At 44.2% G+C, this 24,460-nt stretch overlaps 1 protein-coding gene across 1 annotated transcript; it reads right to left on the reverse strand.

Moving 5' to 3' along the window:
- Positions 1–43: 43 nt before the first annotated feature.
- Positions 44–23,123, reverse strand: LOC109486954 (diacylglycerol kinase zeta-like). The gene is made up of 34 exons (XM_019790867.1): positions 22,608–23,123; positions 15,830–15,944; positions 15,277–15,372; positions 14,141–14,215; positions 13,773–13,829; positions 13,558–13,623; positions 13,091–13,123; positions 12,631–12,669; positions 12,222–12,338; positions 11,855–11,917; positions 11,303–11,398; positions 10,659–10,802; positions 10,165–10,278; positions 9,468–9,605; positions 8,440–8,518; positions 8,172–8,227; positions 7,972–8,034; positions 7,733–7,806; positions 7,237–7,354; positions 6,535–6,621; positions 6,146–6,258; positions 5,489–5,598; positions 4,741–4,820; positions 4,201–4,245; positions 3,744–3,819; positions 3,411–3,451; positions 2,854–3,053; positions 2,276–2,356; positions 1,827–1,916; positions 1,428–1,456; positions 1,162–1,199; positions 718–875; positions 311–410; positions 44–189 (listed from the first exon to the last, which is right to left on the reverse strand). The coding sequence occupies exons 1-34, from the start codon at positions 22,805–22,807 to the stop codon at positions 70–72; spliced, it is 3,111 nt and encodes a 1,036-aa protein (XP_019646426.1). The 5' UTR covers positions 22,808–23,123; the 3' UTR covers positions 44–69.
- Between the last annotated feature and the right edge of the window lie 1,337 nt (positions 23,124–24,460).

Below are 24,460 nucleotides of genomic sequence, written 5' to 3' on the forward strand. Positions count from 1 at the left end.
TGTGGGATAGCCTGATAGAAAAGCCGCTGCCTTGCCTGGTGGATTCTGGGATATGGGGTCGAGGTCATTTCAGACAGCTGTTTCCTGGTTCTCCTCGGTCGACGCGAGGACATATTGCTCCTGACCTTTCAGGTAGTCGGCAAGGTCGCGGTCGTTGGCTTTCAGTGACAGCAGCCGGGGCGTGTTGCCCTGGTAACAGCAGTAAACAACATGTTACCATGGTAATAACAATAAACAACAAACAAGTGAGAGAGAAGGCGGGGCATGTTGCCATGGTAACAACAATAAACATGTTTGACCTGTGACCTACGTTTGAGTCTCTGCTGGTGACCTTTGCCCCTGCAGCGACCAGCATGCAACAGATGGACCGTCTCTGGTAGCTGGCAGCCTTGTGCAGGGGGGTCTGCCCCCTGGGATATAAAACAAGACAACATCATTAACTACTGTATGATAGTTAAGTGTTGAACATTATTCCAACACAAGGGTTACAAATTTTCAGCAACCACTGTTGCCTTCATCAGGATAATTAATGACCATTATCATATAGCATACACCTGACCTTATTCGCACAAGACTTTAAGGATATGTGAGGTCAGAAATTGATCAAACATTTTACCATCATTTACTACCATCATTTTCATAATCATCAACTCCTGTTACCTTGCAAATAGAACAATAAGATTACAAGTACTGTTAGTGTTACAGGAGAACGCTCACTTCTCGTAGTCTGAGATGTCCAGCAGGGAGGGAGGGCCGTGTTTGAGGATGTACTCCACCAAGTCCTTGTGTCCGTAGCGCACGGCGTGGTGCAGCGGAGTCATCCCCTGCACGTCTGTCGCTGTCAGGTCTGCACCACTTCGCAACATTTCCACCAGCTGGGTAGGAAACACAGACAAACATCAACACAAACGAGAAGAGTCTATGCTGCAGTACCTAGGAAAGCCACCAGGGGGCCCAAAATCTAATCATTTCTATAGGTCTCATCAAGACCTACCCATCTACCAAGTTTCATGACAATCTATAAAAACCTTCGAGTTATTGTGCTTAACCACATACACACACACATACATACACACACAATGCTATGGAAAACATAACCTTCTTGGCGAAGGTAACAACATGTTTTCTTTCTTCAAAGGTAAACATAAACACTGGACCCACCATGCCGATCTCCCCTTCTCTGCAAGCCTCCAGAAGCCCTGCGAACAAGGAATTTTGGTAGATTAGAAATAAAAATGAAAATTGAGAATTTTCTGCTGTGTTTGTTAATACTTTGTTATCATTTTGCACAATTCTGATATGCATGCAAAAGAAAGAAACACTGCTCTCGAGAAATTCAGTTTGGCTACAGTCTAGAAGTGCGCAACAAACGACAACATGTTCAAAATGCAATAAACAAAAGATTAGAAAATCTGAGGAAAACTTACGTGCGTCTTTTTCCGAAGCGTTTGGGCTGCTGTAAAAGAAACAGGTGTCAGTTTCTGTTTAAAAAAATAAATAATAATTATATTCCTATGATTGCTCTTAAATTCTATTTCTTCAAACTAGAAACTTAAGGTAACATCTGCAAGGCAAATGCATAATGTTTACCTTCGCATATGGTCTGTTATTTCTTACTCAAATTCATTTCTCATAATTACATGGCCAAACAGGAGTATACATCCCTCAAATTGCAACATTATGTAACCCAACACCAGTCACCATGGTGACAGACATCAACAAAGCAGGTCATTGGCCAGGTCAGAGGTTAGTGTTTGGAACAGAAGAAGAGGAAATGTAGCAAAAACAAGATGTTTTCTTTCGGTAAACATTAATTACAGTGATACCTGGCGCCGGTACTGTGCAGTGTAACCGGCCGCGGCTGCCGTCTGGAGGTGCTCGGGGAACCAGAGAACACTGGAGACGCCGGCTCAGACCTACATGTACAAAGTGGTACAAAATATTTAAAAAAATATATGTGGGTTTGCAAGTAACATCTGTGTCCATAATATCACCAGGGTCCATGATATCGCCACCTGGAGAAGTAGTGTGCTTAAAGATATTTTTACTGCAACATACCCTAGGTATGTACATTTGAGGTGTGCAGGAGTGCATACCATAAGTATGTTGCAGTAAAAATATCCTCAAGCACACTTTTTCTCAAGGACTGGTGGTGATATTATGGACCCTGGTGATATTATGGACATGGATGTTACAAGTTTTGGCTGGATGGTTTCCAATATTATTCAAACATCCAAATGTCATGACCGCACTTGACTATGACCTTTGACCTTACCTCACAGTGCCGTCTGGTGGGGAGGGCCGGTCCATTTGACCAGGGGGGAGGCTCTGAACTCGGTCATTTCTTCTCGAAGACCTGTTAACATTCAAACTGTTACTGTCCCATAAACGGGTTAGCTATTGCTAGATAGAAACTTACATAGGAGACCCACTGATTGTTTGATTTGCATGTAATTGTGAGACCTAATGAACTTACATAGGAGACCCAGAATGCACATGTTAGGAGACCCCGGTGGAACCAACATGGGAGACCCAACTTACATGGGAGACCCAGGTGGAACTTACATGGGAGACCTGGGTGGAACTTACATGGGAGACCCAGGTGGGTGGAACTTACATGGGAGACCCTGGTGGAACTTACATGGGAGACCCAGGTGGAACTTACATGGGAGACCTGGGTGGAACTTACATGGGAGACCCAGGTGGGTGGAACTTACATGGGAGACCCAGGTGGGTGGACCTTACATGGGAGACCCTGGTGGAACTTACATGGGAGACCTAGGTGGAACTTACATGGGAGACCCTGCTGCAGGAGGAACTTACATGGGAGACCCAGCTGCAGGAGGAACTTACATGGGAGACCCGGGCGGGGTGACGGGGAACACGAAGGCCTTGCCCTGCGGTGTTCCGGCGCTGGTGCTGTGACCTTTAGGATGCTGTTCCACAAGGTCGGGCATGGCGGGAGACGTACAGACGTCCTTGGTGATGACCAGCTCAGGGTCAAGGACAAACAGCTCCTTGGAGGAGATGTCCGTCACATAGTGCAGGTTCTCCTGTAAACAATAAACAACAACAAATAAACAAACACATAGTGCAGGTTCTCCTGTAAACAATAAACAATAACAAATAAACAAACACATAGTGCAGGTTCTCCTGTAAACAATAAACAAATAAACAACAATAAATAAACAAACACATAGTGCAGGTTCTCCTGTAAACAATAAACAATAACAAATAAACAAACACATAGTGCAGGTTCTCCTGTAAACAATACCAAACAAAACATTCCAGCAAATAATCAATCAACAAAATGTCATAGAAGTAATTTTTCTTCTTGCCTTAGAATGTTAGATACCCAATAATTATATTTTTGAGAATACCAGTAAGTAAAAAAAATCATTTCTCCACACCTGTGTTCTGTCGATCCGGAAGAATCGGTCTGCGTTGGTTGCTATGGAAACAAAAATGGCAGTGGTAAAAAATCTGACAGCAACAACAGAATTATGATTATATACAGGAACTGTGCATGCATGGAGACATCATAGCTGCGAGCATGAAAATGTTGGCTAAAAGTACTCACAGTCTAGCTATCTAATGACAATGCCCCTACTGTACTTTGCAGCGAGTTCCACTCTGCGATAGTTCTAAGAAAGATCTATTGGTGACCGAGATGTGTCGCAGATGTGTTTAAATCCCTTAGAAATTCCACAAATACGAAAAAATGGCTGAGCAGAAGTACTCACAATCGAGGAAGCACCATTTGGGCGAGAGCTTCTGACTGGAAACGGACAGCGTCAGAGTGGCTCTGGCCGGGTTATCCTGGAACAAGAACAATACAAACAGCTCCTTTACTTTACGTTTACCTTTACTTACTGGGGAAATCTGGTTAAGTTAATTAATTTTGTTATCTGGTTCTTTTGCTCTGCATGTTTTTTTTCACAACCACAAGCAGCTACAGTACAGCCAAGCAGCACCAAACCTTGGGTCACTCTACATTACATGTAAGCACCTCTGCACACCTTTTACTGCTTTCCTGATCTAACAACCTGTTTCTTTAGCTCACCTGTAATTTGATAGAAATCAAATTTTGGTACAATTTTTATTTTATAAATCAAAGTTTTGGCTTGCTTAATGCCCTAAACCCTAAAAGCTTTGCGGAGCATTTTCTACTAATGTTTGAGCGTTTTGTTCCTAACTTACGATGAGAGAAATGGATCTCTGAAACCCCACACGTACGTGTGGCTCCTGCAAAACAGCACAGGTCACACAGGTCAAGAGTCAGCACAGGTCACACAGGTCAAGGGTCATAGGTTAGAGAGGTCACAGAAATGACAAGAGAGAGGTTAGAGATAAAACAGTCATCAAGGTCACACAAATACTGTTGGGGAAGCATAGTCTGTGACCTTGGGCCTTCCCCAACAGGATGTGTGACCTTGGGCCGAAAATCCATAGATTACGATAAACATAAAAACAAAAAAGACAAAATGTTCAAAAAGATAATGAAGAAACATGAAAGTGGAAAACATGACAGCTTTACGGACATCGAGGAGGTTTATACATGTGTTATGTTAGTCACAGAAGTCAAATTTTTTTACAAATAACAATGTTCACTCACAGAGAAGAGGCAAGATTGCAGATCTTTACAGTTCTTCCTGACCTTGCCCCCCTCCCCACATGACCATGCCCCCCTCCCCACCTACCTCCTGTAGGCCAAATGACCATGCCCCCCTCCCCACCTACCTCCTGTAGTCTGTCGATGTGGCCGCGACATTGCTCAAGGTCACAGTCACCCGGCACGACTATGATGCCGACAGGAATGGCTGAAACCAAAACAAACAACAATCACTTTCTGCTGATGTTATAAATTATGCCCATAGCTCAAAGGTCCACTTTTTGGTCCACTTTTTATCTAGGTCCAATATTTTTCGTTAAAAGATGGACTGATTCGTGTCACCAGCAAGGCTGGAATCATAGGAAAACGGCTCACTTTGTCTGAAAAAAAATATCTCTGATTTTTTCTTTGAAATCCCCTAAAATAACAAAGGAAATGCCATTTCAGACGGTTCATTTTTTGAAAATTTTCCGGGGGAGCATACCCCCGGACCCCCTAGGAACCTCGCGCCTTCAGCGCTTGCTGGTCCCCTCAAGCACTGGGAAGAACCCCCCATTCAAAATCTTGGCTACAGGCATGTAAATTAATATTCTATTATCATGACACTAATTTTCAGCACCATGGACAAGGTCATATAACCGTTGCAGACTTACAGGCTTCTCTGGCTTCTCCCAGCAACCAAGGACAATTTACACCATAAAAACTACAAATTTGCACTTAGAACACAGGCCTAGAAGGTGTTATAGACATAAAAGTTGACAAATCGGAGTTTGGTTGGGTAAAAATCCTGGTTGCCGCTGAGACCACAGAAAAGGCGTGCGTCCCTGGGGGATGACCTCTGACCTACAAAAATAAAAAATAAAAAAAAGGACTCACAGGCGTCCTTGAGTTTGTCCTTGTCGTAGTGCAGTGCCTCGTAGTCCACCATGCTGACCTTGCTGACCTGGATACGCAGCCGCTCCGACGCCAGCCCCGGGCTCGTGGCACTGGCCAATCAACAAACAGATCTCGTTTGAACTGACCAATCAATGAACACATCTCGTTTGAACTGACCAATCAACAAACACATCTCGTTTAAACTGACCAATCAGCAGACAGATCTGGTCAGCACTGACCAATCAACAAACAGGTCTGGTCAGCACTGACCAATCAACAAACAGATCTTGTTTAAACTAACCAATCAAAATCATGCTAAACAACTTTTAGATCTTTGCAGTCCTTTGCTCTATAACATCAACTGTAATTGTTAGCCACACAAAAGTACATCACAGAAACAAAACGTTTTTAGCTATATGTGTCCTATTTGCTTTCTTTCTTCTGGGATGGGAGTCAGGGTTAGGGTTAGATTGACTCACACTGTGCTCAGTGCTGTTGGATGCCAGATGAAGGGTTAGATGTTAGAATCAGGGTTAGGAACAGATTGACTCACTCTGCGCTAGTCAGGGTTAGGGTTAGACGTGGGAGTGTTAGAGTCAGGGTTTAAGGGTTAGCTGTGGGAGTGTTAGAGACAAGGTTAGGTTTAGAAGGACTCACTCTGCGCTGAGTGCTGTTGGGGTTCTCCTCTTGCTCTTGAGCACGACATTTGCCTGGTTCCGCAGCGTGACGTGGACCGTGGCCGGCGCCAGGCGGCAAGGCTCCCCATCCACCTGCATCGCGATTTCATTTTAGTTATTCCCTCGGCTTACAACAGTCCAGGATTGCAAAACTAGTCATAGACTATTGTTATGGGTCAACAAATAGACCCATCGTAGACAAATAGAAAATAGAATCGTCGGGCATATGTCCTCTAGAGATTTTTCATTGTAAACTTCATTTCTGGTACATTTACTTGAATAACAGAACACAGGAGACAAAAGACATACATTTTTGATATGAAAACCCCAAAATATTTCATTTCTGACTTTGTCTAGCATCTAAGTTACCTGCATCGGGATGGTTTTGTACGTCGTGATTCGCGCCTCGCGGCACTGACACAGACGCTCCCCGTGACCTCCGACCTGCAGGGTTGCCTAGCGACACAACAGAGGTGAGAGGTTAGTTTTCTAGTAACCAATCACAAGCCAGCACCATACTGACCAATCAGAACCATCCAACACCCCACTATCCAATCAAAACCTACCCACAGCCCAATGACCAATCAGCTGTGTGCATGTGGAACTGACCAATCAGAATCATGTACGTGGAACTGATCAATTAGAATCATACATGAATCTGATTGGCCAGTTCAACATGCATGATCCTGATTGGTCAGTGACATGTGGAACTGACCAATCAGATTCACGCACCTGCATGGAGCTGACCAATCAAATGCATGCATTTGGAGCTGGCCAATAAGATTCATGCATGTGAAACTGACCAATCAGATTCATGCGTGATTCAAACTGACCAATCAGAGAGCAGAACTGACCATTCAGATTGAATTTCATGCAATGTGGAACTGACCAATCAGATTCATGCTTGATTCAAACCGACCAATGAGCAGAACTGACCAATCATAATTATGCAGGCAAGTGGAACTGACCAATCAGATTCATGAGTGTGTGTGTGTGTGTGTGTGTATGTGTGAAACAGACCAATCAGATTCATGAATGATTCAAACCGACCAATGGGAGAGCATTACTGACCATGGTTGCCGGGGTGAAGCCGAGCACCTCCAGGTAGCCGTCGTCGTGTCTCTGCGGCTCGAGCTCCGGGTGTTGGGAGCTGCTGGGGTTTCCCCATGGGACTGTTCCGGAACAGTACCTAAATAAACAAACAAACAAACAAACAAACATCAGTCGTGTCTCTGCGGCTCGAGTTCCGGGTGCTGACTGCTGCTGGGGTTTCCCCATGGGACTGTTCCGGAACAGTACCTAAACAAACAAACAAACAAACAAACAAACATCAGTCGTGTCTCTGCGGCTCCAGTTCCGGGTGTTGGGAGCTGCTGGGGTTTCCCCAGGGGACTGTTCCGGAACAGTACCTAAACAAACAGACAAACAAACAAACAAACATCAGTGTACAACAGCAACATGGTGCACAATAGCTGCTGCTTGGGTTTTCCCATGGAACTGTTTCTGAACAGTACCTGCAACAACACAGGTGCACAATAGCAAAAGGTGCATAATTGTTTGTCCTTACCTGGGAATATTGAGGAAGAGAAGACAGTGCAGTTTCAGCTCCTGAACTTTTGCTGTCATGTCCACATCGTCACACTACAGCGGGGAGAACAGAGTGAAACTGGAGTTAACAGTCTCCCTTCACTAAAACATTCACCTGAATGAGTAAAAGTCAATTCTCTAGAGTTTAAAATTATATCAGAAGATTGGGGGAAGGACTGAAGGAAAGAGCCATCATCATGGAATAAGTTCAGTACTGACCACCAGTTGCACATGTTTCGCCAGGTCCTTAGAACTGCCCTTCATCAGCTCGCGACCTCCAGCCTGAAGGTCAAGAAGAGACAAGAACTTTTTAGGCAACAATCTGGAAAGTTCTGCTGCAACAAAGCAAACAAAAGAGACTTTACAAGTTGAGTAACTGATACAATCAGACATCACTGTTGCCATGGTAACCAACTCACCCCAGCGTAGAACATCTTGTTGCGGAATCTGCTGTTGAACTTCTCAGGATTCGCCTCTGCAGAGGGCAAAGGTCAACAAGGGTCAAAACGTGCAGACAGGTAAAAAGTAGAGGTCAAACATTCCGCAAAAACATGCCTTAATGTCAATGGATGTATCTTTGGCATCAGTTTGTTAATTTTGTGAAAATGCTACAAATTGCTACAGGCATACATGTACATCCTAACCGAACTCTGACCCCTGACCTCGTGACCTATTATGAACTCTGACCTCGTGACTCGTGGAACTCGAGTGCGACGTGTGCGTCGGCCCCCATGCTGAAGTAGTTGTTCATCACGTCCAGCGGGAGCTGCAAGTTCACAAAGTCAAGGTCAGATGAGATAAGAACTCACACAAGGTCAAGGTCAGCTGAGAGAAGATAGAGTTGCCCTTGATAGAAGAAGGGCATGTACATGCTACAAGGTCAAGGTCAGCTTATAAAAGGGACCAAGGTTGGATGAAAGAACAGAAGGTCAAGAACAATGACAGTAAAAAGTTCAGCTAAGAGCACACAAGACAAAGCAGCACTGGTGCAATCCCAGCATGCACTACTGCAGTACACAGCATGCACTGGTGCAACACCCAGAATGCACTACTGCAGTACCCAGCATGCATTGGGACAGTACCCAGCATGCACTGATACAGTATGCAGCTAGTGCAACACCAAGCATGCACTTCTGTAGTACCCAACATGTACTGGTTAAACACCCAGCATGCACTGCTGAACTACCCAGCATGCAGTTCTGTTATGGCTGTTACCTTTTCCTTCACTTCCCCCTCTGGAGCCCCGAGCTCTGCCTCCTGAGAAGGCCACAACACAGCTTGTATCAGGGGGAGTGAGCACACAAGGTGTAAGTTCTGTACAGTAGCAATATAATGCCAACTCATGAACTTACCAGGAGAGACAGGGTTGAGACACAGGTCAGACAGGTGAGGCTCAGGTGAGACACAGGTAGGAAAGACACAGGTGACACACAAATAGCACACAGGTGACAGGTCAGACACAGTTGAGACACAGGTTGAAGACACAGGTAAGACACAAGTATATTTAAGACACAGGTAACATGCAGGTAACACATTGTCAGGCAGTTGTTCTATCTAAAACCATGACAACTATAATACTGTATAATTGTTCTATCAGTAACCATGAGAACTGCTGACCTTCTGACTGTAGTTCTGTTCATAACCATGACAACTATTGTTCTATCCGTAACCATGGCAACTGAAACCATGACAACTGTAACCATGACAACACCCACCTTGTCTCCGCCCTCGTCCCCGTCGTCCGCGGCGACCAGCCTGTTGGGCGAGACCTGCAGGTTCCACCTGTCCAGCTGCACCACTGGTCCGTCCTCAACGTGCGACAGGATCTTAGAGATGGGCTCATCTGTGTAACCCTGGCAACCAGCAAACAAACAAACAAACAAACAAACAAACATCAGTCCAGCTGCACCACTGGTCCATCCTCTACGTGCGACAGGATCTTACTGATGGGCTCGTCTGTGTAACCCTGGTAACCAACAAACAAACAAACAAACAAACATCAGTCCAGCTGCACCACTGGTCCATCCTCTACGTGCGACAGGATCTTACTGATGGGCTCGTCTGTGTAACCCTGGTAACCAACAAACAAACAAGTAAACATGACAACTTGACTAGCCATGTGACAAGTCTCACTGGGTCAGTCTACTGAGGAAGACCAGAGTGACTGGTCCAAAGCTCTAGGTGAGAGAACTTTTGGTGTTGGATCTAAAGTTTTAACTTCACATCACAAACAAACATCACTGCACATAGGAGAGGATCTTGGAGATCAGATCTGGCTACAGGTTGTACCCAGTGGGTTGTACCAATACTAGTCCTCCCCAGTTGACATGCCTGCGGTGATGCGTGTGTTTGTTTGTGTGTTTGTTTGTGTGTTTGTTTGTGTGTTTGTTTGTTTGTGTGTTTGTGACTCACCCCTCCCCAGTTGAGCGTCCTTGCCAGGTCGTTTCCCGTCCCCAGGGGTAGCACTGCCACGGGGGGAGGGGGGCTGATGCCCAGCGAGTCCAAGGTCGACAGGATCCAGCCAGCCTGCAAGGTCACAGACAGGTCAGGGGTCAGTTTTACTTAATACTAGTTCAACTTGTACCAACACAGATAAACTTTCATGCTAAGTTACTAGTTTAAGTTCAATCATTAGTGCTGATCATATTGTTTTTGCTCTGATTCTTCCTCTTCTTCTTCTACAAACAAATAAGGTCAAGAACCTGAACCAGACGTCTGTCACCATGGTAACTAGTGTTGGGTTACATCATGCTGCAATTTTATAGCAGGAGGGATTTAGACTCCTCTCACAATATATATGTTTGAGTTTACTAAGAATTAACAGAGCAGACCATATGTGAAGGTAAACATTATGCATTTGCTTTGAGAATGTTTGTTTGTTAAGTTTGTTTGTTTGCTTGACTCACCGTTCCGTCGCCCCCACAGGCCAGGATTCTCAAGTTCGCGACCTTGCGGTACATTTCCAGCGCTTCCCGGGGCCCGCCCTGGGAAAGGTCGAACACCTGCCGCGGGTTCAGGTACCAGATAAACTTCTGCATGATCTTCGCTCCCTGCAAAACATTCAAGACACAATCAGAATTCTACTGTAACAGAACAATACAAGTGTTATATACTTGTTTGTTTGTTCAGGTACCAGATAAACTTCTGCATGATCTTCGCTCGCTAAGGAAACAAGCAACAAGGTGTTCTACAGGACCATTGACCTTTTTTTCTTTACTTCATGGTTCACTACAAAACAATGCTCATGAAAGTGCACACTTGGGTTACTGTACAGCCATGCAGTGAGGACAGATGTTTGTTGACCAGAAAAAGTTTAAGGTTGAACCCATGTCGGAAGCAATCACGTGGTAGCTTTCAGCGTGGAACTTCCTCCTAAGAGGTGGTGAATGGAGGAAGAAAGGGTGATTTGCTTCGGTGGAGGTGGCAAGACGTGTTTTTGCTGAGAATGTTCGAAGTGGGGGCACTAGCAAGTGAAGTTCCACAGAAGTTCTATCTACAGAACCATTGACCAGTGTTCTACAGAACCCTTTTTTTCCCACAGTTTTCCCACCTGGTTGCCTCCGCTTTTAGGGTTGACGAAGACCAGGAGCGGCTTGATGAAGGGTGAGGCGACCGGCTTGATCATGAACGCCTTCGACTTGCTCTCCTGGAACATAACAAAAAAACACATTCCTGAAGGCGTAACAACTCATTCTTTCTCTCTCTCTCTCTCTCTCTCTGTCTCTCTCTCTCTCTCCTCCTCTCTCTCTCTCTCTATCCAGCCATTCAACCAGGAAAAACCCATTCTTTACAATGGCTGCATTCTGAGACACAGGTGAGTTAGCTAGGGGATCATGAAGGCATTTGGCCTGCTCTGCTGGACAGAAACACAAAAAAACACGATGTAAAGGACTCCAGGGCGAAGAGGATTAAGTCAAGTAAGTCAAAGGACTCCAGGAAAAATAGTGATGTATTATCACTATTGGGAGCTTCCTAAATAAACAAATAAATCTGTGCAGCCAGGAAAAAAACACATTCCTTTCTCGGACACAGAAAGCAGACAAGTTTTGCAATTAAGATTCCCAGGTGAAGACCCTAAAGTCTTTAAGGAACTACAGCTCACCTTGAGAGACTTTCTCTTGATGGAAGGTCGCTTCTTCTTCTTGAGCGAGGATTTGATGGACATCTGTCAGTAGGACATGACAAGCTGTCAGTTCTACATGTGAAGACTAACCTCTGAACCCTAACCTCACACGTAGCCAGTCCAACAGTGCAGATCATGCTAGCGAGGGCTTACATACATGTAATAGATAGTCAGCAGCCTTAGGCTAGATCTTATACTACTGTAGATACATGCATGTATCATACACATTGTTCTATGACCTTGTCCCTTCTACCCACCAAGTTCTTGCCCTCCTCCCCATGACCTTGCCCCCTTCTACCCACCCAGTTTTGCCCCCCTTCCAATGACCTTGCCCCTTTCTACACACCCTGTTCTTAGGAACCTTCATGATCCAAGATGGCGGCACGATGACCCCTGCGTGGGCTCCCAGAGTGCATTGCTCCTCGATGTGTTGCATCATGAAACACGACACTTTGTTGTGGTACTGAAAGAACAGAGACATATGATGATACAATTTGCCATATAAGGAGTGGGGGTTATTATTAGTAATAGCAATCATTATATATTTGGATTGGAAAGTGGCACTTATTGCCATATTAGGAGTTATTGCCATTTAAGGAGTTATCACCATATTAGGAGTTATTGCCATATTAGGAGTTATCACCATATTAGGAGTTATCGCCATATTAGGAGTCATTGCCATATTAGAAGTTATTGCCATATAAGGAGTTATTGCCATATTAGGAGTTATTGCCAAATTAGGAGTTGGTACTTACGGCAGCTTTGCACCACGAGCAACTGATGGCAACAATCTCCTGTAAAACACAGAATAGAAGAAAATTTAGCAAAACTGGCAACAGTCTATGAGTTATAATATATAGTTGAGATCTTACACCAAAAAACAGTTATTCATTACAAGCAACTGCGGATATGATTTTGGAAACCGGTCAGACGTTTCAGGTAGCTTTTGTCAGTGACACTGGAGAGTTGTCAGAAAAGCAGATTTATGAGAGTATACAAATTATTGATTGATATGCAAATAAGTCCAAAAGGAAGTTGAGATCTTAAATGCATCTGCACTGGGCAATCCACCATGCATCCACAATTTCATTGCCTGCTATAATATTGTGGTGTCAGAAAACATACTCAGTCTGGTAGCAGGAAAATGATTGGATATCAATAGTAATTGACAGGTTTTAGTGAAACTATTGTAACAGCAAGTAAACTTGTTCTTACCTTGGAATGGAAGGAGAATTTCTGGTGGAATGGCTGCAAAGTACAACGACAAGGTCAAACTTCAAGGTGACTTATCACACATTTATGATGAATATTAAAGGTCAAGATGTGAATTCAAGGTCAGGCTGCTTCCTTTTACTTTTGCTTACTTGGCTTGAAACTTTGATATCAGACTTGGTATTTTTCACCTCCCTGCACACTACCCTTAAGCTTGGCAAACCATCAGTATTGAAAATTTACTGTAAAGTACTGATCAACTAATAACAGTGAAATTTCAGTAAGTCTCCAGTAAATCGTATTTTACTATTCTACTGAAGCATTACTGGTAAGTACTTATGCCTCTATTTACTGTTCTTTTACAGTTAGTACAGTACTGAAAGTTTACTGACATTTACTGTCTGCCTCTGTTCAATTACTGTCAATGGGGTGTTTTAATCAATGTCTTGTTTGACCAGCTGCACACTAACCTTGCTGCACTGCTTGCACTTGCCCTCTTGCCTGCGTCTGTGGACCCAGTGATGCCGCACAAACGTCTGTCAAGAAAATTTGTTGATATAGCTGTTGGCAATGATACATGTCAGCACAGGGAGATTTACAGAAATACAGAAGTAACACAAAACGAATATAGTGCCATAACTGTGCATCATGAACTTGATATTTGAGTAATTTGACCTTGACTCACCTCGCGAGAACCCTTTGTCCCCGGCTCCCTGAAGGTCGGCCGACATCTGAAATTGATCTGGGAAGAAACAGCACGGCATTATGTTACACCGACATCAACTTACAGTAACGCAAAATTTACACTTTCATCAGTTCAAGATGTTTGGAATGGAAGAAGAAGAAGAAACTCAGCAAAAACCATGTTTTTTTCTTCTGCGAAGGTAAACCATGGAGGTAGAAGAGAGATTCTACCTCCATGGGTAAACAAAATAACTCAAGCTCACTTCAGGTTTCAGGTCAAGTCTGAAAATCTATAAGACACAACAGAAGACAAAGTACAAAACAGTAGAAGACCCAGTAGTTAGCAGAAGACACAGTCACTGTTCTTACCTTTTCCAAGACATGCATACAGCCCACATGGACGAGGATCTTACAGCCAAGACATTTCTTCCTGGGGCCAGATTTCTGTCAAGGGAAAAATCATTTCATCAACAGTGGTGGTTACTGGTAACTACACCAATGTCTGCATCAACAATGGTTCTCCCCTAACACACTGTACCAGTGTCTACATCAACAATGGATCTCCCCCAACACACTACACCTGACGGGCTGCATCAACAATGGATAATCCCCTAACACACTACACCTGACCTGCATCAACAATGGATCTCCCCCAACACACTACACCAACACACTACACCAGTGTCTACATCAACAATGTATCAAGTCAAATAAGTGACAAGAAGAACTGTTCAGGGTTCAAGTTCTACTTTCATCACTTCTAATATTATTTTCCCCACCAACCTAGAATGATATCACTCCGGCCCATTGCCATGGAACTGCTAAAGTCATGTAACTACACAGAGGACATGGACCACAGAAATCATGTCCCCTGACTTACAAAGCATAACCATGCATGGTTTTTTTATCCAGTGCCATGGACCTGTCAATTGGTTTTTATCCATTTTGCCATGGAACCAGTAAAACCACATACACAGAGGACATGGACACAGAAATCATGTCCCCTGACTTATAGAGGACCATGCATGGTTTTTCCCTAAAACACTACAACATGGTCCATGGATGGTTTTTTACCCATTATTGCCATGTATCATACACAGAGGACATGGACACAGAAATCATGTCCCCTGACTTACAAAGGACATGGACCATGCAATGTCTGTCCCTTTTCACACTATAACATGGACCATGCATAGTTCTGCCCTAACACTATGGAACCAGTAACTACACAGAGGACATGGACACAGTAAATCATGTCCCCTGACTTACAAAGGACGTGGACCATGCATCATCAGGTTCTGCCCTAACACCATGGAACCAGTAAAGTCATGTAACTACATGTTAACACAGAGGACATGGACAGATGAAATCATGTCCCCTGACTTACAAAGGACATGGACCATGCATCATCAGGTTCTGCCCTAACACCATGGAACCAGTAAAGTCATGTAACTACATGTTAACACAGAGGACATGGACACAGTAAATCATGTCCCCTGACTTACAAAGAAGTTTACCAGGCAGTCCTGCTCCCCCACGTAGCAGAAGTCGCCAGACTCTTTCGTGTCCGTCCAGATGTGCTCCCCGTTTACCGCGTTGTCCTGGCAACGAAAAACAAACAAACAGCTCAGTTATGAGACGTCGGCCAAAAATTTGGGTAAGTCCGAGTTTACTCAGTGTTGGTCTGAACGTTAAACCTTTTTTGTCATAATAAATTACACCAACATAGAATCTGATGAACTTTCATGCTAAGAAACAGCTCAGTTATCTTGAAAGTTCATCTGTGTTGGTAGTTACATGTTTAGAGTTAAAGCTTTCGACCAGTCACTCTGGTCTTCCTCAGTAGACTGACCCAGTGAAGCTTGTCACATGGCTTCTTTGTACTAAGTGTGACGCTACGTGACAAGCAAGTTAAGTCAAGTTACAAACATGTAAGTTAAGTGAAGTGTGACTTCAACACTCAGGTTCAAAGGTATCTTGGTCAGTCTACTGAGGAAGACCAGAGTGACTGGTCTAAAGTTCTAGGTGAGAGAACTTCTTTCTTTCAAATTTACTTACTGTCCAGTCGACTGCTGTCTTGAGCTGGCGTTCCCCCCCGTGCTTGAGGTGATGTTGGTTCGGCCCGTGGTGGGTGTGGTCCTGGCCGCGGAGGTAAGACCTGGAGATTGCTTTCCTGCAACACAACAACAAAGGATTAATAACAAACAAACAAACAAACAATAGCAGAATAACAAACAAACGAACAACCAATAGCAGAATTACAAACAAACGAACAACCAATAGCAGGGTAAGGGTTACAAACATACAAATAAAAGCAGTCTTAAAAACAACTGGAACTCCTGGAACATAAGAATGTCAGTCTTAAAAACAAGTAAATATGAAAACAAACAAACAAACAGACTGGCTGGGTTAAACACAACACCTGGAACATCAGACCAATGGTGAGACCATCAGTCTTGAAACAAATAAATCTCATTGAATACATTGTAACCCTGACTGTTTGATTGGCTTAAACACAACCCCTAAGTCTTTGAATGGGTCAAACATAAGCCCTAAGCGTTCGCCTGGTTTAAGCACAACCCCATTCATCATCAGTGTTTCAGAGGGTAAAGCAACTCCTAACTCTTTAGTAGAGTAAACCATGACCCCTATACTACAGTATAAAGTGTTAAACACACTACAGTAGGATGCGGGCATGAATAGCCGAGCGATGTACTAATGTGTGTGTGTGTGTGTGTATAAGGGAAAATATACAGGACAGAAACGACAGGCATGCAGCTCCGTACTTGAAACTTCGCGGCATCCGGGCAATCCCATGGAAGCGAGAGTCCGCCTCCTCCCTCCCCGCATCCCCAAGGTCGTCCTCATCGTGGTCTTCGTCCGTTGCCATGGTGACAACGATCCTGGGGACGGGGCTCTTCGGCTTTCCTCGTGACAACCGCAACTTCCGCGCGTAGTAGTGCATGTTCAAGGGCATGTCAAGGGCACCGCCAAGGTCACAAGATGGCAGCCGTGTCCCCGGAACTCATGTCAAATCACCATGGCAACGCAAGATGGCGGCAGTTTCCCGGAACTCGTGTCAAATCACCATGGCAACACAAAATGGTGGCGGTTTCCTGGAACTCGTGTCAAATCACCATGGCAACACAAAATGGCGGCTGTTTCCTGGAACTCGTGTCAAATCACCATGGCGACAGAAGATGGCGACTGTTTCCTGGAACTTGTGTCAAATCACCATGGCGACACAAGATGGCGGCTGTTTCCAGGAACTCGTGTCAAATCACCATGGCAACACAAAATGGCGGCTGTTTCCCGAAACTAATGTCAAAATGGTAACGATACTAATCCGGAACCGGGAATGATGGGATTGGTACTGCTCCTGGATATATGTCCCATGATGCAACAGTCAGTGATGATTCCTACTTGAACATCTAAAAACCTGGAGCAAAATTCAAGATGCCGAAGGTCACTCAAGGTCACATCTCCCACAAATCCTCACACTCCTCCACACCTGACATCACATCACCATACCAACACATGTGCTCAACACACCCATGCACGCACACACTCACTCACACAAACACACATACATACATACATACATACACACACACATACAGTAACACACACACACATGCACACACACACATGCACACACATGCATACTCATATGGTGACACACAACATACACACTATCTCTCTCTCACACACACACACACACACACACACACACACACACACACACACACACACACACACACACACACACATATGCAAACACACGCACACACACACGCGCGCACACACAAGTACGCACAGTGCACACACACACACACACACACACACGCTCACACAGACACACACACACACTCAAAAACACACATACTAACACACACACACATCCACACACACACACACACACACACACACACACACACACACACACCCTCACACATACACACACACACATCCACACTCACACACACATACACACATCCACACTCACACACACATACACACACACACCATCTGCTGACACATGGACCACACATCTGCCCACCCACCCCACACCCACACACATAACATCATCCAAACATATTTGCCCCCCCCCCCAAAAAAACCCCACACAACCCATCATATCACCACCTGTGCTCCTAACACACCATCACCATGTTTCTCCCCTGCACAGGGCCCCACAGACACACACACTCCCCTATCTGGGCCCCAAAACACTCATAATCCCCCCATGGAGGGCCCCACAGAAGCACATACGGCACCTGTACATGCAGCCCCCTTTCAGAGCCCCACATACATCACCTCTGCCTGCCTATGGATAACAGAAAATCCCCATGAGGGCCCCTCCATCCCTGACATTCAGGAGGAAAACCTGGTCATCACAAGGGCTGGTCCATTCAAGCACGGGGGAGTCAAGAGCACAGATTGGGCAAGTCCATTCCAAAACTGGGGGAGGGAAGATCGTGAGCCACTCCGGAAATCAGCTGAACACTGGATCGGCCTACTGCAAAATGGGGGGAGATGAGGATACAGATTGGGCTGGTCCACTGTAAGCAGAGGGGTGACATCCCTCCTGAAGGCTAGGTGGAATGCCCCATCCTCATCGCCATGCCGACAGCTGCCGCCCACATCAGTACCAGCTGACCTCTGACCTATGAGATCATCAAACCTGCACCCAGCAAACGGCCTGGCCCACTTTGGGAACGGGGGGTAGGAAAGAGGAGGGGATGTTGTTTGGGGCAAAGCCCACTTTAAAATGGGGGTGTAAAGACAGAAGGCTAGTCCATTTTATGATGGGGGTGCAAAGGCAGAGGGCTGGCCCATTTTGAGATGGGGGGGGGATGCAAATGCAGAGAAGTGGGCTAGTCCATATCATGATGGGGGAGAAAGGCTGTATGATATCATAAGCATTTGACTGACCCAAAAACAAATGAATGGATTGAATCCATTTCATTCGCATATTGTTCAGAGTAAAACAAGTCCAGGCTAAGGCACACATGAGGAAGGTATAAGGTACACCTGCCAAAGGCCTACCTGTGTCAAAGCCACACCTGTCAAAGGCACACCTGGGAAAGATACATGTAACACCTGGGACAGGTATAAGCTTCTCACCTGAGTTTTCCCACCTGAGCGGCATACCTGCGAAAGCCCCACTGCAGGTAACAGTCACCTTTACCTGTATATGCCAGGTAACACAGCTGTGCATGTACTAGTACCTGTATATATCAGGTAACACTCCTGTACAGGTACGTGTTTATATCAGGTGAGAAAAGGTTATGTTACTACAAGGTGTAAGATTCTCACCTGAGTTTTTCCCACCTGAGCGGCATACCTGCAAAAGCCCCACTCCAGGTAACACACCTGTATCTGTTTATACACCTGTACATATACTAGTATATATCAGATAACACACATGCACATGTACCTGTTTAAACCAGGTAACACACTTGTTCATGTACGTGTTTATATCAGGTGAGAGCAGGTAATGTTACTACGTGCACTACACCAGCCACCATTCATGAATATAGTGATGTCATTACCCCCGAGTTCCCATGGCAACAGACATTTATTGGCCTGCCATGTTTAAATATAGCCCAGCCGCCCGATGGCTGCTTTATTTTATTTTTTTACTTCCGCTGCGAAATTAATTTTCTACTCGTGCTGGTGATTGCTTCCAAGAAAAATACTACTTACATGTAGTACCTAATACCAGCTCAGAAAAGAACAAGAAATAGCCATGCCTTCAAGTAGTGAAGTTATCAACCCAAGGATTGAGGTGTTCAAGAATTCATTCTTTCCTAGAACTATCGCAGAGTGGAACTCACTGTCACCAAGTACAGTAGGGGCATTATCAATAGCTTTAAACAATGTTTAGAGTTAGATGTTCAAAGGTTAGGTGTAACAAGTCGTTCGGTGCCTGTGAAGCTGGCGTGTTATACTGAAGGGCATACATGTACCTGTTGTACATAACATGTAATGTTGTTGAAGACATTATTTTTATATCACTGTTATGTGAATAAACCTCATGCACATTATCTACCTAAGGAGCACAAGCAGGATGGACAGAAGCAAACACACTAAAAACAAAATCTCTGCTGGTCTGAGAAGAAATCCCTCCAGCAAGGTACAAATGTACAGACTGCAGTTTGGACAGACCATGCTAGGGGGTGCTTCTGACTGAGGTTTAGCCATCTACAAACGTTTAACAACAAAAATCATCAAAATTTACCTGCACAGTAACATGTACAAGACTAACCAGACAAATAACTTGTTCCTGTCTGTACAGTACATAAATCTGTATAAACCTGACGACTGGTAGTGTGTTTGGCAGAGAACCAAGAGGTCCCGGGTTCGAATCCTTGGCACCCAGCCTCACTGATCTTTTGTGCCCTTGGGAAAGGCACTTTACACAACTTTCCTCACTTAACTCAGGTGAAAATGAGTACCTAGCTTCGGTTAGGGACGTCCCTCGGATAGGACGTTAAATGGAGGTCCCGTGTTTGGGAGAGCCACACCCCACGCACGTTTAAGAACCAACCACACTTATCAAAAAGAATAGAGGATCTTCCCGGTGTGAGTGGTTCAAACCTTACTGTCTTACGTAGCTTGTACTAAAATGTACAAAACTGGTGTGTTTCGCCTAAAGGTGGTTTACTGGTTATGCGAAACAAACAAACAACAAACTGAGTTGCTCCTGCCCGTAAATAAATACATAAACCTGCCCTCCAGCCATAAAAGTCCCATTTACGTCATCACCTGCGGTAACCTAGCAACCACCTGTGGTAACCTAGCAACCAGCTGCCACTCACTCCACTTATGGAAAATGATTAAAACCACAAAAGCTGCCGTGACTCGTCTGGGTATAAGGGTGGGCTGAAGTAATGAAAAATACTGTTTCATGGTCATGATTTAGTCATGAGTAATCTGGGCTGATGCAATGAAAAATTCTGTTTCATGGCCATGATTTAGTCATGAAATATCTGGGCTGGAGCAATGAAAATTACTGTTTCATGGTCGTGAATTATCTGGACTAAAGCAATGAAAAATCCTGTTTCATGGTCATGAATAACCTGGGCTGGAGCAATGAAAATTACTGTTTCATGGCCGTGATTTAGTCATGAAACATCTGGGCTGGAGCAATGAAAAATCCTGTTTCATGGTCGTGAATAACCTGGACTAGCAGTGATGAATTACTATCAAAAAACTTCATTATCTCATTGCTAATATTTGTTTTACTTATTACTATTAAAAACATTTTTGTTACAATTATCATTATTGTTATTCTGTTGGTATTTATTATTTCTTGTTAAGTCCTGTTATTTTATCTTAATTTGGTCAGGGAGCCTAAAAGGGATACTCCTGCTTTCCCATGGCCGTGTACATGTATGTCATAAAGTTGAAATGAATGAATAAATAAATAAACCCTGTTTCATGGCCATGAATTAGTAAAGATTGATCTGGGCTGGAGCGATGAAAAATCATGTATCATGTCTATGAATTGCTGTAAAAATAGCACAGATATGATACAGGATCGGCACAGGATCGAACAGTAAAGGAATAGTACAGGAATAGTACAGGAATGGCACAGGAACTGGAACCCTGGCTTACTTGAAGCCACTGAAATGGTAGGGGAAGGTAAATTTCTGCTCTACACTCGTCAAGTTCAACTTGACCCCACGCAGCTGTAGCTGTGGTGCTAAGTCTGAGTCAGTCGCACACTACCTCCTCCACTGCCCTCTGCACAAGGACGCAAGGCAAACACTTGCCACCGCTGTACGTAGCGTTGTGGATCAATCCCTCTCCACCAACATGCTCCTCAATGGTCTTCCAGGTCACAACCTCTCTACAAACCAAAACATTTCGGCCGCTCTTCAGGGCTACATCCTGCAAACAAAACGTTTCTAAAGTGTCCTTCCACCTGTTCATTTGGTCTAGTGCACTTGTCTATTATTTCCACTGTACGGATTCTCGACCTCTGACCTCCAACTAAGTTTACCCATTTTAATTAGTATTGTAAATATAATAACATATATGTTAATCAACAATGTATGTATAGTCATGTAGTCATGTCTGTCTGTGGCCCCCGCCATCAGCTCTGCTGCCAGGGTGGCCACTGTATTGTGAATGTCGCAATTTTCGAAAAGAAAATAAAATTTCTGCTGTTTAATACAATAGTTGCTGCTGAATAGTCCAAGAACAACACAAAAATAGTCCAGGAACAGCACAGGAATGGTACAGGAATGGTACAGGAATGGTACAGGAAACTGGAACCCTTATATTAATTACTTGAAGCCACCGAAATCTGGCTGTTTAGTACAGGAATAGTTGACGCTGAATGGTACAGGAACAGCACAAGAACAGTACAAGAATAGTCCAAGAACAGTACAAGAATAGTCCAAAAATAGTCCAAGAACAGTACAGGTACAGTCCAAGAACAGCACAAGAATAGTCCAAGAACAGCACAAGAATAGTCCAAGAACAGCACAAGAATAGTCCCAAAACAGTACAAGAATAGTCCAAGAATAGTACAGGAACAGCACAGGAATAGTACAGGAACAGCACAGGAATAGTACAGGAACAGCACAGGAATAGTACAGGAACAGCACAGGAACGTTACTCTACTCTTACAGGAATTCGACCCCTTACTTGAATCCGCTGAAATGATACGCGAAGGTGAATTTCTGCTGTTAGCTCAAAAATGATATACATGTAGAAACTGTACAGGATCGGAACAGTAAAGGAACAGTAAAGGAATAGTACAGGAATAGTACCGGAATGGTACAGGAATGGTACAGGAACAGCACAGGAATTTGACCCTTACTTGAATCCGCTGAAATGATACGCGAAGGTGAATTTCTGCTGTTCCGCCGTTTCGTCGATGCTGCCCCTGTGACCCCCGACCCCGCGCGGCGCGATGGGAATGTCCGGCACGACGGACGACCTTCGGCGACCTTGACTGCGGACCACGAGCAGACGCAGGTCCGGATCCGAACTATCCGTGTCCGACGAACTGTACTCCATTCTCCGCTTAAACGTTACTCTCCTCGGACCAATCTCTCCTAAACCAGTAAGGAACTGTCGTTCTTGAAAACTTCAAGAAAGTTTAATGAGACTCTCCTTGAACCAACAAGGAAGTGTCTGTCTCCTCTGTCCCACTAGCAAGACAAATTATTATAAGGAAGTGTCTGCTCTCTCCTTGAATCACCAAAGAACAGTCTTCGCTTTCCTTCAGCCAACAAGAAAGTGTCTTCCCTGTAAGACACTACTGAAGTGTCTTCCCTGTCCCTAAGACACGGAGAAACTGTCCTCAGCTGTCCTTAGAGTCACAAGCAACTTGTTTCAGTAACAACTACCTCTAGGCCTGTCCATTTAGCCAGAAAAATAGGGGGAAGTGCAGTGGTCTGTTGTGCTAACATACTTAACTCTTCACATTATTAGCAACAAGTTGGTGGGAAAACATAACAACTACCTCTAATTGTTAAGTCGTAAGTTTCATAAGAATACACCCTACCCTGGGAATAGTGGTACAGACCAGACGTGACTAGACAAAATATGCTCTCCCCTCTTCCGCAACAGTGGGTACACCTGAAAGGTCAAAGATCACCAGAGTAAAGTTGTGGGTCAACCTATCACACGACCCAGAAAACTGTAGAATACAGGAAATGACATCACAGGAAATAAAATGACATCACAAGGGCACAACAACAAGAAAAAAAATCCTCCAAACTCTGACTTTGTATCACAACATTTGTCGGGGAAAGTTTGGATGTAATTGGTAAAAACTACCTGCTCCCCCCTGTGGCTTAACAGTTGGTACGACCCGTAGGTGCAGCCAAGCCAGTGGAATGTGATAATTACGGCCCCAGGCGGTAACTTTATCTCTGGGCACAAACAACGTAATCTTAGGTTCACATCACCATAAAAAAAAAAAAAATTTCTAACTCCCGGGAAGGAACCTACAATTTACAGGCACAAAAAAATTTTTCACAGTAAAACTTTCTATCCAGATGGAATCCACAACTTTTTCTACTGTATGGGCACAAACAAGTCAAATCTGGGTTCACATCACCGCAAAAAAAAAGCTTTCTATCCCAGAACTGTTGTAATACATACATGTACCTACATTGGTTTGGTTTGGTTTGGGCACAAACAACTCATATCTAGTTTCACATCACTATAAAATGACAATTTCTTACCTCCAGGCAGTTACTTTATCTCTGGGCACAAACAACGTAATCTTAGGTTCACATCACAGTAAAGCAAATGGCGGCTGCATGCCCTTTTTTGCATGCCCTTTTTTGTAAAGGCGTAATCTGACCTTTTTAGTCTTCATAATATGAAGGCAGCCTCTACAAAAAGCAACGTAATTATAGTACAATAGTCACAAAGCTCAAAAGGCAGGAACTTTATTTCTGGGCACAAACAACTTAATCTTTGGTTCACATCATGGTAAAAACTTTCTATCCAGCAGAAACCCACAACTAATCTACGGTACGGGCACAAACAAGTCAAATCTGGGTTCACATCAAACTTTGATCAAAGTAAAAACTTTCTATTCTCCAGGCAGTAACCTACAACTTATCTACTTTATAGGCATAAACAAAAACTATCTGGGTTCACATCACCAAAAAAAAAATTCTGCCAATTTCTGTCTTTCCTGTGATATCAGGTAAC

The sequence above is a fragment of the Branchiostoma belcheri genome, unplaced genomic scaffold (genome assembly GCF_001625305.1).
Source record: "Branchiostoma belcheri isolate BF01 breed outbred unplaced genomic scaffold, Haploidv18h27 scaffold84, whole genome shotgun sequence".
Classification (NCBI taxonomy): Eukaryota; Metazoa; Chordata; class Leptocardii; order Amphioxiformes; family Branchiostomatidae; genus Branchiostoma; species Branchiostoma belcheri.